The 13908-nt window shown below is 41.1% G+C and overlaps 1 protein-coding gene across 2 annotated transcripts in view; it reads right to left on the bottom strand.

The window, feature by feature from the left end:
* The window catches only part of FRMD4A (FERM domain containing 4A), a 595336-nt gene extending 591599 nt beyond the window's left edge, over positions 1-3737 (bottom strand). Inside the window, exons 1-2 of one of the 2 annotated variants that reach the window (XM_073879886.1) lie at positions 3688-3737; positions 2881-2992 (exon numbers count right to left, since the gene is read on the bottom strand). In XM_073879886.1, coding sequence (XP_073735987.1) covers positions 2881-2982 — 102 coding nt within the window. In that variant the 5' untranslated portion in view covers positions 2983-2992; positions 3688-3737. Of the gene's footprint in view, positions 1-2880; positions 2993-3434 lie in introns of both variants that reach the window. The other variant, XM_073879884.1, reaches the window with a different exon arrangement.
* Positions 3738-13908: the final 10171 nt, after the last annotated feature.

Below are 13908 nucleotides of genomic sequence, written 5' to 3'. Positions count from 1 at the left end.
CATACGGATGGGAACAAATTCCACCATCTTAAAAGCAACACTGTCCATATTGTAGGGTACCAGTAAGACATAACGCTGAATAAAGCATTAGAGTTGCCTCTCGAGGACCTCTGTTCTAGACACTATTCCTAGAGGTCTTAAATTATGTTTAACAGAGCTTAAAGGGACCTTACGGATGAGCATGGCCCCCTAAGTAAGCAAATGCCACAACTAAAACACAATGAAAGGATCACCCTGGTCACCCAGGATCGCCCAGTGAGTGGCAAAGCTGGAAACAGAGCACAGGACTCTCCAATTCCAGATCTGTTGCCACTTGCATAACCAAATTAATCTGTTCTGCCCTGAATCATCTAGAGTCTACACTGAATATAACATCTGGCTGCCTCCTTATTCAAAACCAAGAGGTGTGGTCAATTGCTCTCCCCTAGTTCCCTGCAGCCCAACAACTTTATAGCATAAAACTGCGGAATTGCAATCAAGCTACCTGATATTGATATCTCCCCAAACTGGGTGTTTATGAGCTCTCGCTCTGACCCTTATACTATGCTACCTTCCTCAGTCAGCAGGCACTCCATAAATACTGAGAACTGACTGGCTGATTGATTAGCTAATAAATAATAATGTTTACAGCTTCCTTCCTGAACTCACAGCCAAAGCAACTCTGCTACGTGGCTTGTTTTCCTCCTTTCTTCCTTGTTGACTTGCTTATACATTTTGAGACTCATCATGTAATAGGTCAGGAAGCAATTATTTTGAGGTTTACTCTTAAAAGTGAAAAAAGCAACAAAGTCCATAGGGGAAAATTCCCCTGAACCAGTCATGAACCAGAAAACATGTACTGCCTACAGTTATACATGATGCTCCAAGGTTCTCTAATCTAATGGTCCATCATGGTGTCAAGAGCTATTTCCCCGGCTTCTGAGAGAGACATACGCGCAATCCTTTGATCCGGGCAGGACTTGAGCACTAGGGATAGATCTGAGGGCAGAGGCTGCTGACACACAGAGGATAAAGTCTGGGCTGCAGACACCTCCGGGACAGCAACCATACTATCTGGGAGCACCAGGAACAAGAGAACCTGAGTGATGTACGGCACGAGCAGCTGGGCCAGGAGGTTGAGCTGAGCACCAGGAACAAGAGAACCTGAGTGATGTATGGCACGAGCAGCTGGGCCAGGAGGTTGAGCTGCATTCTGTTTGGGTACTGAGGATTTATCCTTAGAGCTCCCAGTAACACAGGCACAGACCTGAATGCTCAGAAGCATGGGGAAGAAATCAGAACAGTAATCTGGAGGCAAACAGGCCCGGCTCTCCCTAAAGCTGATTTTTAAGAACACATTTCTTCTCTATAGTAACATAATGCAAGACTTATTTCTATGAAACATTATTAGATAATATGCATATGCATACCTGAATATAGTAACATAATGCAAGACTTATTTCTATGAAACATTATTAGATAATATGCATATGCATACCTGAATAGGGGCATACGTGCCTATATATTTTTTTGCAAATAACTCAGATTCCCAGTTTCCTGGAGTCTTTTGGTCCTCACAGATACTGCCACTGCATCGCCTGCCACAATCAGAAATACTCAGAACTTTGCCACCCACATACGTGACCACAGGTAGACAATGGAGGATAAAGTGTCATTAGATAAAACAATTATGAGGAAGAGAAACGAGTCAAGGATAATTTCTCCAGAAAACAACTTTAATTCTTTTGAATACTTCTCTCCCAGTGGAATCGGAAGTCAGCAGAAGCCCATGAGACCTCAGGCATTTCAAATGGCTCTGTGGCCTAAATGACATTTGGGGTAACAAAGAAACCATGATATCTATCCCTCTTAACCTGACCCACCTCATCACTCCAGAGGCAGGTTCCCCACTGGCTCCTCTTCCAAGTGCTCTTAATAAACTCATTAGGCCTCACAAAGCTGCATTTCCCCTTCTTAGTCAGAAAGCATAGATCAATATACACAGCAGAAGCAATTGCTTTGTTCGTAAAATCTCCTGTGCAACTGTGAGAGCATTCACACACGGAGCCTGATGCGGGCTACTTCCGTCAGCATTACCCTGGCCTATGCGCTACTCAGCAAAGAGAGAGGGGGAGCAACATGACAGTAAAAGCAAACTCTCAACCTAGAATCTAGCAAAAAGTCAATCAGATTAAAAAAGGTGATGCCAGTGTCCGTGTTTGCTTAGATATGCTAAGAGTGGAGGCCTTCTTAACATGATGGAAATCATAAAGAAGCTTAAAGTAGGTCAGTGGTCCACATGCTGGCAAGTGCCTGGACAAGGCCTCTGCCAGTATTTCCCCAGCAATCACAGTTGGGAGGTGAGCTCTGCAGTCCAAGTGTTACAAAAGGCCACAAACAACCCCCTCAGCAGCTTCTATGGGGAAATCTGAGTAGACACATGGGCACCTAGAAAGAAGATCCTATTCCACTGCTCCGTGGGCAAAAAATTCCACAGTTGCTATGAGAAGATGCAAAAACAAATAAACAAACACAATCACCTCAATTTCGATGCAAAGGCAGTGGGAAAGGATGCTGAGAAGCCAGGGGGAGGCGTTGGTGGGAATCTATTTCCAGGGGTTCTTAGCACCTGTTTGCAAGCACATCTCTCAAAATAGCATTAAGCAACAAGTTTCTAAAATGGCAAATCTAATGCTTCTTTTCTCTGAGAGTGCTTTGTCATGGCTGATACTCTCACCCAAGGAATCATTTCAAACAAGCCTACAGGATAAAACAGAGCGATTTTTCACATGTCTGCAGCTACTGCAGCAGCCCACTGTGTGGGCAAGGCGGGTGGGTGGGCGGGCGGGCGAGGCTGGAGCTGGGCGCTGCCTGGGCCCCACCTCCTCCCGGAGCACTCACCATCAGCAGGCTGAGAGCAGAGTCGGGCACCAGCTGCACGGCCATGGTCTCCGATTCCCATGCACAGTCAGTTCGCCTGGGCCCTGGCTGACTGCGAAGCATCCACAAATACCTACAGCAAACCAGCCAGAAATCCAGACTCAGGGTGCAAAAGACTCAAGATGAAGACAGGCCACATTTCACATGGGGGGGGCGGGGGGTGGAGGGGGGGGGCAGGGGGAGATGTGGGGAAAAGGGGGTGGAAACAGTGCTTAGGGATAAAAAAAAAAAAAAAAAGAATGAAAATAGGAAGCTGCAGGTTATTTAAAGGTGAGCCCTCCCTAGCTTCACTAAGCTGCATGAGTGCAGAAATCACATCTAACACAAATAGAAAAGCTGGGAACGTAGAATTTTTAACTGATACCTTAGCCTAGGCAGCAACTCTTCTTCTGACAATTAAAATAAAACATTCCTTATTGCAGATAAATCAACCAACCCGAACACCACCACTACCACCCCCACCCCCCATCTCTCAGCAATTCTGCTGCATAAACATGCTGAATGTCACAACCTACCGCTTGCAATCTGGTCAGTGTCTTCTTTTCCTGCAGAAAGGTGTGTCCCTTTTGCAAAATCAAGTATCTGGGAGTGAGAGAGCCGAGCCTGACCAAAAACACCAGGCAGTCACTGGAGATCAGCAAATGCCCTCATCATAACCAAGTAATAAGTCAGTTATGAAATGACCCCTTCCTGCTACCATCCTTAAATCTACTTTTCCTCTCCAAGTGGACTGGCCGGCTTAGTTCCCCGTGGGGCTAACATACTTACAAGGAACATGTAATTACACTGCCTGTTCGGTTAGCGTTCTGATCTCCCAGCCTGTACCACATGTACGCAGCACACAGGCACCCTCTACCTCTCTCCCTCCCTTCCTCCCGCCCTCCCTCCCTCCCTTCCTTTCCCTCCCGTCTCTCCACCAGGCTGCCTGTTAGGAATTTTGAAGGAGCCTCTCTAGCTCAGGGAGATACAGGAGGCTAATTTGTAGCAAAAGACACTGTTTAAGACAAAAAGGCAAATTAGCCTTGAAAATCATATCATGCAGCATTTTCCTTGGAAGATGTCAATGGCAAAAAAAAAAAAAAAAAAAAAAAAAAGAAGGAAGCTTGCCCAGTCTTGTTATATAATGAGTGGCTGAAAAGCCTTCTCAGAGTCAAAGATTTAAGAAAATTAAACACTTTTTCTTTATGAGCACCACCCAGCTTCTATCTTCTTATGGGGTACAATTATTCAACTACACATGGCAATTACTAATACTTCTGGTAGTAGTTTTCATGTTCTTTTCTGATTTCTTCCTTTACTCATCTGTTGTAATGACTCTAAAAATTCCTTGAAATTAACTGGACAGTGTGAAATGTAAGAATACAAACCAACACTCTAAGTAAGAAACTGGGGGAGGAAATTAATCACCTTTACATGTTCCCATGGACAAGTTCAGCTGTTGTCCCTCTATCATTCATATTTTAAAAGCATTTATTTGAATATCACAAAGTGTTCAAAAATATCCATTGAATGAATGAAAAGATTCCTCTCTCATTGTTCATCCTGTGGCCCAATGAGGTTGAACCTTTACTCCATGTTGTCTGATTGGATTCTAATGCTCTTGACCTCAGGAACCTCTGAGAATCTCCTACTATCAGGTGCTTGGAGATTCACAGCATGATCATGTGAGTATGTCCTTGAACTGAGCTGTCACAGTATTCTAGACTTGCTGGTGGGTTTCTCAAAAGAATTTATTATTATTATAATAATTTATTATTTGACTATAATAATTTAAAGACCATATCTACAGGGTTACTTTAACCTTGCAGATAGCTTTCTAAATGTATCCAACTGGTAAATGCTGAGTGTCTACTGTGTGCAGTGCTCTATGATAAGCTTTGTAGAAGATGCAAAACTAAATCATGGCCCTTGCCCTCCAGGAGCTTTTTATCTGACAGATGCAGTGATGCCCAACAATCATCTGTGATACAAGACAATATGTGATAAATGCTAGAAAGTGACTTAAAAACAAATAACTTTGGGCGGAACAGAGTAGAGGAAGTTTACTTTTAGCTTGAAGAACATCGTAGTTTTTAAGCCGAAACTTGAGGAATAAGCAGAAGTCTTTTTTATGACCTGTGTTTTATAATTCTATATGGACCATGAGCTTGTAAAACACAGAAAGCACAAGAAGTTAATATCGTGCTACTGCAGCTGGTGGGGGGTAGGGGAGGGTGTGCCAGCAGAGGGCCCAGCAGGAGCAGTTCCAGGTGCGCCGGAGTGCAGGACACGCTCAGGTGGGACAGACAGGCCTGCAAGATATTATGTCAACCACTGGCGTGAAGTCTCAGCACACCTGCCTTTCTTTCTCTGTACTTTGCTGAACCTTTGCCCAGATTCTTTAGAGAGAAGAGCCTGTAGCAGATCTCATGTGTGAAGACATTACTGGGAGGTGCCCTCTCAGGGTGGCAGGAGTGAAGGAGCTGGGAAGGAGGGGCAGGGAAGGGATGAGAGCAGGTACAAGGTGATACCTACTGAGCTGCTCACAGTACAGCTGCTCAGTCCTGAGGAAACGCTTCCAGACAGGCATGGAACATTACTCCTTGGAACAGTCCATCAGGGAGAGAGGGAGTTGCTAGCCTGTTCCTGTCTATCAACTGAATCTTGCTGGTCAAATTGACCCCAGAGGGCATGAACTCCCTTGCACTTCAGAGTCATGTTATGCCAGGATCTGGTATATACCAAATCCTGGCATAACACACCAGAGCAGAAACAGCAGAAAGGCATGGCATCTGAAGCCAGAAATGGAAGGAGATGCCACAGATTTTTGTGGGTCAGTCAGATGGGACTTTGGCCCTCGAGCTGCTGAGGCTCCGTCCCCAGTGCATGTTATGAAAATTGTCCCAAAGCCCAGCCTACACTCTGGAGAAGTCTGGGATGGCTGGCAGTGCCAGGAGTTGAAATGACAGTGACAGGACCTAGAGTCCCACCAAGCAAATAGCTAAATTCCAGGGGCTAGTTGGGGGGTGAGAGGTGGGCAAGCAAATCTTGGGGTGGAGGGTAGATGAACTGAGTCTGGCGCAAGTGTGTATGTTTACATACATTACTCACAATGTCAAAAGTTATATCCTCAATGAAATATTCCCTGGTTTTTCTACTTGGGTATTCATATTTGCATATTCATATTTGTACTTCTAAGTTGCTGTTTTTTATAACAGTTATTTACTTTCCTCTACTATCCCCCTACTAGAGAGTGAGCAACCTGACATCAGAACTAGGTATCATTTGTCTCTATGCACTCCTGTAGCTCTGAGCATCAAACTCAGAGAGAAATGGGACTCAGTCATATCAAGTTGGGCACTAATGAAGGTGCTAAAATGTTAAGCACAAGGAGAAAGGGGCAAAGACAGCATCCCAGTGCTGGAAGTGGGCAGGTAGAACACAAGGAGTTTGTAAGGAAAAGTAACAGGCTGACAGAGAAGGAGAAAGCCCCAGAATTTCAGTGACAATGGTGGCTCCACAAAGATGCCTAGAGCTTTTAGTAGAGTTACAGACATAGAAGTCAAAGTGGAGAAGGAGACAGACCATAAGAGACTCTTAACTCTAGGGAACAAACTGAGGGTTGCTGGAGCGGAGGTGGGTGGGGGGATGGGTTAACTGGATGATGGACATTAAGGAGAGCAGGTGATGTATTGAGCACTGGGGGTTCTATGCAACTGATGAATCATTAAATTCTGCCCCTGAAACTAATAATATACTATATGTTAACTAAATTAAGTAAAAAAAATTTTTAAAAAAAGAAGTCAAAGTGCAAAGGATTATGGAGCAGTTTGTGAGGAAAAGGAGTTAATTAGGAGTTAATTAGTGAAAATAGACTCGTCTCAAAAAACAAAAACAAAAGCAGTGAGAAAGGAGCCCTCCAGTTCTTTTCAAAACCTCATCCAAGTGCAATCCAGATCATAGAAGAAGGGGTGCAGGACAGCAAGCAGTCCTTTCCTCTAAGGAATTAATTGCATCTTTGGCTAGTGTTACGCCCAAGAAAGACACGTAATTCCTTTCAGTGTAGCTCCTCAACTGAAGGGCAGTTCAATGTCACAGCTATCAAAAGTCATTACCAAAAAAAATTATTAAAAACTTCTGTATTTAGTATGAAGCTGCTGTGAAGACACTGATCATTGCATCACTCACTGTTGCCTGTATAAACTGCCCCATGTGAGAAATTTCTCTCAGAATTCAGTACCAGGAAAATGTCTGTCCCTCCTGAGGTAGCGTGAGGATGGATGGCGTTATCCTCAGAATGCCTGCTGTGCCATTTTACTCTTGGGAACCAGAATGCCTGTTCTGTCATTTACTCTATGCCCCAGGGCAAGTACCATGAGGCTGAGGTAAAAATCAAATACACCTTTCGTTAAACTGCACATAGTAGGCATTCAATAACTGTTATTCCCTAGAAGTCTCCCTTTCATTCTGATAATGAAAATAACAGAACTGATCACAGTTGTCACATTTGGCTGCCAGAATACCCATAGCAGATATTATCATAGTTGGCATTATTACTTCCTTGGTTTTCCTCAACCTTGTTTTCCCTTCTAATTCATAATGTATTAGTCTTATTTAGTGGGCCTTTTTGTCAGTAAGCCATCTGAAATCCTTTTTTGGAAAGAGGTGTAACATAAATCATTCTTTAATGTATAAACTGCTCTCAAATAAATTTGGCACACTGTGAAACATTTTGCAGCTACTAAAATGGCAATTATGAAAACTATTTAGGAAATATGGAAACTGTCTGAGCTACGGTGTTTATTTGACCATAAAATGATACATATACTTTAATTGCAACCATGTAAATATTGGTATTTAAGAGAACATGAAGGAACTTTTGCTTTCAGCCAAGATGGAGTAACAGGGACAAAGTTTATACTCCTACCTGAAAAAAAAAAAACAAAAAATGGGCAAAATATACAAACCAATACTTTTCAAGACACAGGACAATGATAGGACTTAAAATAATCCCAGACTATTGAATTCAGAGTGTTTCCAGGCCACAGAATAGAGAGGGAAACCCAGGTGCAATCAAGTGGATTCCCTAAATTAAGGAGCAGAACCTAGAGTCAGGGGAGACCAAGATGGATAGAATTCATAGGGCAGAGCACCAGAGAGAACAGTGATACAGAGAGAAAGAGAGAACTTCAGAACTCTCCCCTTTGAGCATTTAGTTGGGTACTAATCACCACATGCACAAGAAGAAACTATCTGGGGCGCCTGGGTGGCTCATTTGGTTAAGCGACTGCCTTCGGCTCAGGTCATGATCCTGGAGTCCCGGGATTGAGTCCCGCATCGGGCTCCCTGCTCAGCAGGGAGTCTGCTTCTGCCTCTGACCCTCTTCCCTCTCATGCTCTCTCTCTATCTCATTCTCTCTCTCAAATAAATAAATAAAATCTTTAAAAAAAAGAAGAAGAAGAAACTATCCGAAGTTGTGGAAAGAACCACCTAAAATAATTAAAAAGATTGGTGATTGGTGCTCACACACAGCCAGGAATAGCACCTGTTCACACCAGCCAGGCTGGAAGGCCTCACAGATTCATGGTGCATTAGATAGGATGCTCAGAAGGTTCTTGCCTCAGGCGTGAGGAATAATTAGCACTAAAATGGTCACTCCCCTAAGTCTGCCTAACAAATTAGAAAAGCAAGACCTGAAAGGATCAAACTGTTTCCAATTAACTTAACTTGTTCCAAAGCAATGTTAAAGAACATTTATAGAAATATAAAAATATCCAACATCCAAACAAGGTAAAACTTACAATGTCTGGCATCAAATAAAAATTAGATACGGAATCAGGTACAGAAAAAAGTAGGAAAATATGACCACTAAATAAAAGACAAATCAAGCAAAATCAACCAGCGCTAACAGATTTTAGAATTAGCAGAAAAGAACATTAAAACAATTATTATAATTTTACACAATATGTTCAAAAAGTTAAGTAGAGACATGAAAGATATAAAAAAGAACCAATCTGAACTTCCAAAGATGAAAAACTACAATGTCAAACATGAAAAGGAAAAAAAAAAAAACAAAACCCCACATTTGTTGGGATTAATGGAGATTAGACTATAATTATAGAAGAAAAACTTAGTGAAATTGAAAACAAAAACTATTCCAAATGAAACAGAGATTAAAAATATTTTTATAAACAAATATAAAAATAAAACACCTGTGAGTGCTGGAACAACTTCAAGCAGCCTAATGTACAATGTAATTTGTATCCCTGAAGAAAGAGAGACACAAATGTATTTGAGAAATAAAGTCCGAATTTCCCCAAATTATACACTGAACAAATTCTAAGTTTAAGAAAAAAGCACACCATAATCAAATTGCTCAATATCAGTGATAAGGAGAATATTTTGAAAACAACCAGAGGGGGATAAATATGTATCACACATCGAGGGACAAAGATAAGGATGACAACAGATTTCTTGTTGGAACTCATATAAGCAAGAAGACAGTATGAAAACATCCTTAAAATATTTTAAAGGAAAAATTATCATCAGTCTAGGATTCCAAATGTAACAAAAATATTTTTCAAAAATAAAAGCAAGATAAAGACTTTTTCAGACACACAAAGTAAATAAAGGGCAAACACCTTGGAAAGGAAGAAGAAAAACTTCCCACAAAGAAAACTTCTGGCCCAGAGGGCTTCAGTGGTGGGTTCTAATAAATATTTAAGGAAGAAATAATACTGAGTCTCCATAAATTCTTTGAGAAAACTGAAAAGGAGGAAGTGTTTCTGAAATCATTTTATGAAGCCAACATAATTATCAAAGAGTGTATAAAAAAGAAAACCACAATCATTACAGCCATGAATTAAAATGCAAAAATTCTAAACAAACTTATAGAAAATAAAATCCAACAATATGTGCTCGCTTCAGCAGCGCATATACTAAAATCCAACAATATATTAAAAAGATAATGCATCATGACCAAGTAGGACTTAGGAATACAAGGTTGGTTTAACATCCTAATAGCAACCAGTGGAATTCACCATATTAACAAACTAAAAAAAGAAAAACCACACAATCAGCTCAATAGACCGATAAAAAGCAATTGACAAAATTCAATATCTATTCCTGATTTTTGAAAAATGTCAGCAACTAGGAATAGAACTTTCTCAACCTAATAAAGAACATCTACAACAAATCACAGCTATTACCATACTTAATGTAGAACACTGAATGCATTCCCCGAAAGATCAGGAATAGGGCAAAGATATCTACTCTCAGGACCTCTCTTCAACATTATATGGGAGATTCTAGACAGTGTAATAGGACCGGGGGTGGGGGGGAGTCTAGTCAGATCAGAAAAGAAAAAATAAAACAATTTTTAGTCACAGCCAACGTGATTTTTCATGTAGAAAATCTGATGGAATCTACAAAAAAGCTACTAGAATAAGGAAGTTTAGTAAAGTTGAAGGATACAAGATCAATATCCAAAAATCTACTGTATTCCTACATGCCAACAACAAACAGTAGGAAATTTAAATTAAAAGTACAATTAACAGGGTGCCTGGCTGGCTCAGTCAAGTTAAGTGTCTGCTTTCGGCTCAGGTCCTGATCCCAGGGTCCTGGGACTGAGCCCCACCATCAGGCTCTTTGCTCGGCACAGAGCCTGCTTCTCCCTCTTCCTCTGCTTTCTCCCCCTGCTCGGGCTCTCTCTCTCTCTCTCTCTCTCTCTGTCAAATAAATAAATACAATCTTTAAAAAAAGTGCAATTAACAATAGGATCAGACCATATGAAATGCTTAGGGACAAATGTGACAAAGATATAAAAGATCTATACACTGAAAAGGACAAAACATTGCTGAGAGTCCCTAGGAACTTAAATGGAGAGATAGACTGTGCTCATGGATCAGAAAACTCAACATTCTTAAGATGTCCATTCTCACCAAATTGATGCAGAGATTCAACAGAATCCCCATCAATACCCCATCTGGCTTTTATTGCAGAAATTGGCAAGCTGGTTCTAAATCGATATGGAAATGCAAAGGACATAAAATAGCCAAAACAATTTCAAAAAAGAAAAACAGCATTGGAGAACTAACTCTGCCTACCTGAAAGATTAGAAACTTACAGTAGTAAAAACAGTGCAGTATTGTCATAATGAAAGGCAAATAGTTCAACGAAACTGGAGAGAGAATCCAGAAAGGGATCCGTACATAAACAGACAACAGATTTTTGACAAAGGTATGAAGGCAATTCACTGAAGATAGTCTTTTTAAGAAATGGCGGTGGGATAATAAGATATGCATATGCAAAAGACTGAACTTCAATCCATTCCTTGCAACATACACAAAATTTAACTCAAAATATATCACAGACCTAATCACAAAACCTAAAACTATAAGATCAGTAGATGAAAATGTGGGGGAGAAAATCCTTTGGGTAGAGTAAAAATGTCTTAGATTTGGCACCAAAATCACAACTGATAATAGATCAATAAATTGGGCTTCATCATAATTAAAACTTCTGCTATTTGGAAGACACCATTAAAAGAACAAAAACGCACCCCACAGGATGGCAGCAAACATTGGCAAAGCATATGTTTGGTACAGGTACTATATCCAGAATATATAAAAAGTATTTTAATACTCAATAAGAAGAGAACAACGCAATGAAAAGTATACAAAAGATTTGAATAAGCACTTCACAGAATATATATGTACGGCAAATAAGAACATGAAAAGGTGCCTGATATCATCAGTCATTAGGAAAATGCAAATTAGGGGCTCCTGGCTGGCTCAGGGGTAAGAGCATGCGACTCTTGATCTCGGGGTCATGAGTTCAAGCCCCCATATTTGGTACAGAGATTACTTAAATAAATAAAACTTTTAAAAAAAGGAAGATGCAAGTTAAAATCATAATGAGACAACACAACACACCTATTACATGGCTACAATTAAAAAGACTGACCATACCAAGTATTAGGCAGCATGTGATGATCTGATGGGAATGTAAAATAGTATATTTACTTTGGAAAACAGTTTGGCAGTTTCTTATAAAGTTAAACATACATCTACCTTATGATCCGGCCATCCAAGGAGAAATGAAAACCTATGTTTCATACAAGACTTGTACATGAATGTTAATGGCAGCTTTATTTGTCATGGCCAAAACCTGGAAATTGAAATGTCCATCAATGGGTGAATGTCTGAACAAACTGTACAGCCATAGAATGAAATCCTATTCAGCAATTAAAAATGACTAAAGCACTGATACATATTACAATATAGGCGAACCTCAAAAACATTATGCCTATGGAAGAAGCCAGATGCAAAGACCACATATTTTTTATTCTATTTATAAGGAACATCCAAAAAAGGCAAAACTGTAGAGACAGAAAGTACATTAGTGATTGCCTGTATGACACTGGCTACAAATGGGCACAAGTGGTTTTTCTGAGGGGTAAAAGTATTCTAGAACTGGATGGTGGTGATGGTTGCTCAATTCTGCAAACTTACTAAAACTAATTGAACTGTACACTTAAAATGGGTAAATTTTATTGTATGTAAATTATACCTCTAAATGCTGGTTTGTTTTTTTTTTTTTTAGAGAGAGAAGGAATGAACTAATGACACAGGCAAAAGCATGGATGAATCTCAAAATCATTAAAGCATCCCTAACTCAGGGACAGAAGCCTGGGTGGCTCAGTTGTTCAAGCGTCTGCCTTCGGCTCAGGTCATGATCTCAGGGTCCTGGGATTGAGTCCCACATCAGGCTCCCTGCTCAGAGGGGAGCCTGCTTCTCCCTCTCCCTCTGCTGGCTGCTCTCCCTGCTTGTGTGCTATCTCTCTGACAAATAAATAGTCTTAAAAAAAGAAATAAACCGAGTCAAGGAGGCAGGAGGAAGGGATTATCATGGGGCACGAGGAGACTTGGGGGGTGATGAGTATGTCCATTTTCTTCATCATGGTAGTGGTTTCATGGATGCATAAATGTGTCAGAACTTATCAAACTATGTGCTTTAAATATGTGCAGGTTATTGTGTATCAATTTTACATCAATAAAGCTGTTTTTTAAGGGACACAGATGGTATGATAATTACTAAAAAAATTAAATTAGTTCTGTTAGAAGGTAGAATTGGGTGATTTTTCCCTGTTTCAAATTTTTGGCTTAGTCCTTACATCATATTTTCAATAATTAAAATAACAATGTTTATAGAAATCCTTTATTACCTAAATAAGAAGGAAAGTCCAGACTGAGGACCTGGTGGAGTCAGGAGAAGATGTTGTTGTTTGTTGCTGGCGAAAGTCAGAAGAGCCCCGGTGTACGTTAAGGCATATAACAAGAAGCCAGGAGGACGAAAAGACAAAAAGATTCTATAAACACCAAAGGGTGGAGGGAGAACAGAATCCAGGCAGAGGGTTTATTTTTTCATGCAGAAGAGGGAGCTTATTCCCATGAGATGAAAAGAAAGGAAAGAAAGGTAAAAATACAGAGAAATGTTAAGAAAGCATAGAGGAGTGGAAACAGATGTTGTAGCCTATTAAGGAGGGCATGAAGCACCTTCTTTCCAGGGTCTTGATCTCAGTAGATGTTCCTCATGTTTCTGTCCCTCTCTTCCGTTTCAGCATGTAATAGCAAGCCCTGGCAGCTGCTGGTTCCCCCACTCCAGCCTCCTCCCCCACCCTAGGCCCCTCTTTCCAAGCGGACACCAACCATGAATGCACAGGGTTCCAGAGGGGATGTCTGCCCCATGCAAGTCCTGTGTTAGGCCAGGCTTCCCTGGGCACTCTACCTTATTTCAGAGCCCCGGCCCACAGCCTGGACCGTCCTACTGCAGCTCAGACCCAGGCTCAAGCATGGGTCTCTGCCTGTTCCTCTGCAGCAGAACTGTGGATGGTAGCTCCACCCCTGGTCTCCCAGGGGGGCCCTCATTGAGGGTTACAATCAATTATTTTGAATTCTCTATAATGCCTCTGCAGCAGAACTGTGGATGGAGCCCCACCCCTGGCCTCTC

This window comes from Callorhinus ursinus, unplaced genomic scaffold (assembly GCF_003265705.2).
Source record: "Callorhinus ursinus isolate GAN/ISIS: 27379988/994484 unplaced genomic scaffold, GSC_fseal_2.0 scaffold36, whole genome shotgun sequence".
Lineage (NCBI taxonomy): Eukaryota > Metazoa > Chordata > Mammalia > Carnivora > Otariidae > Callorhinus > Callorhinus ursinus.
The sequence above is the reverse complement of the archived record's forward strand: the minus strand, read 5'-3'. Positions and strand labels throughout refer to the sequence as shown.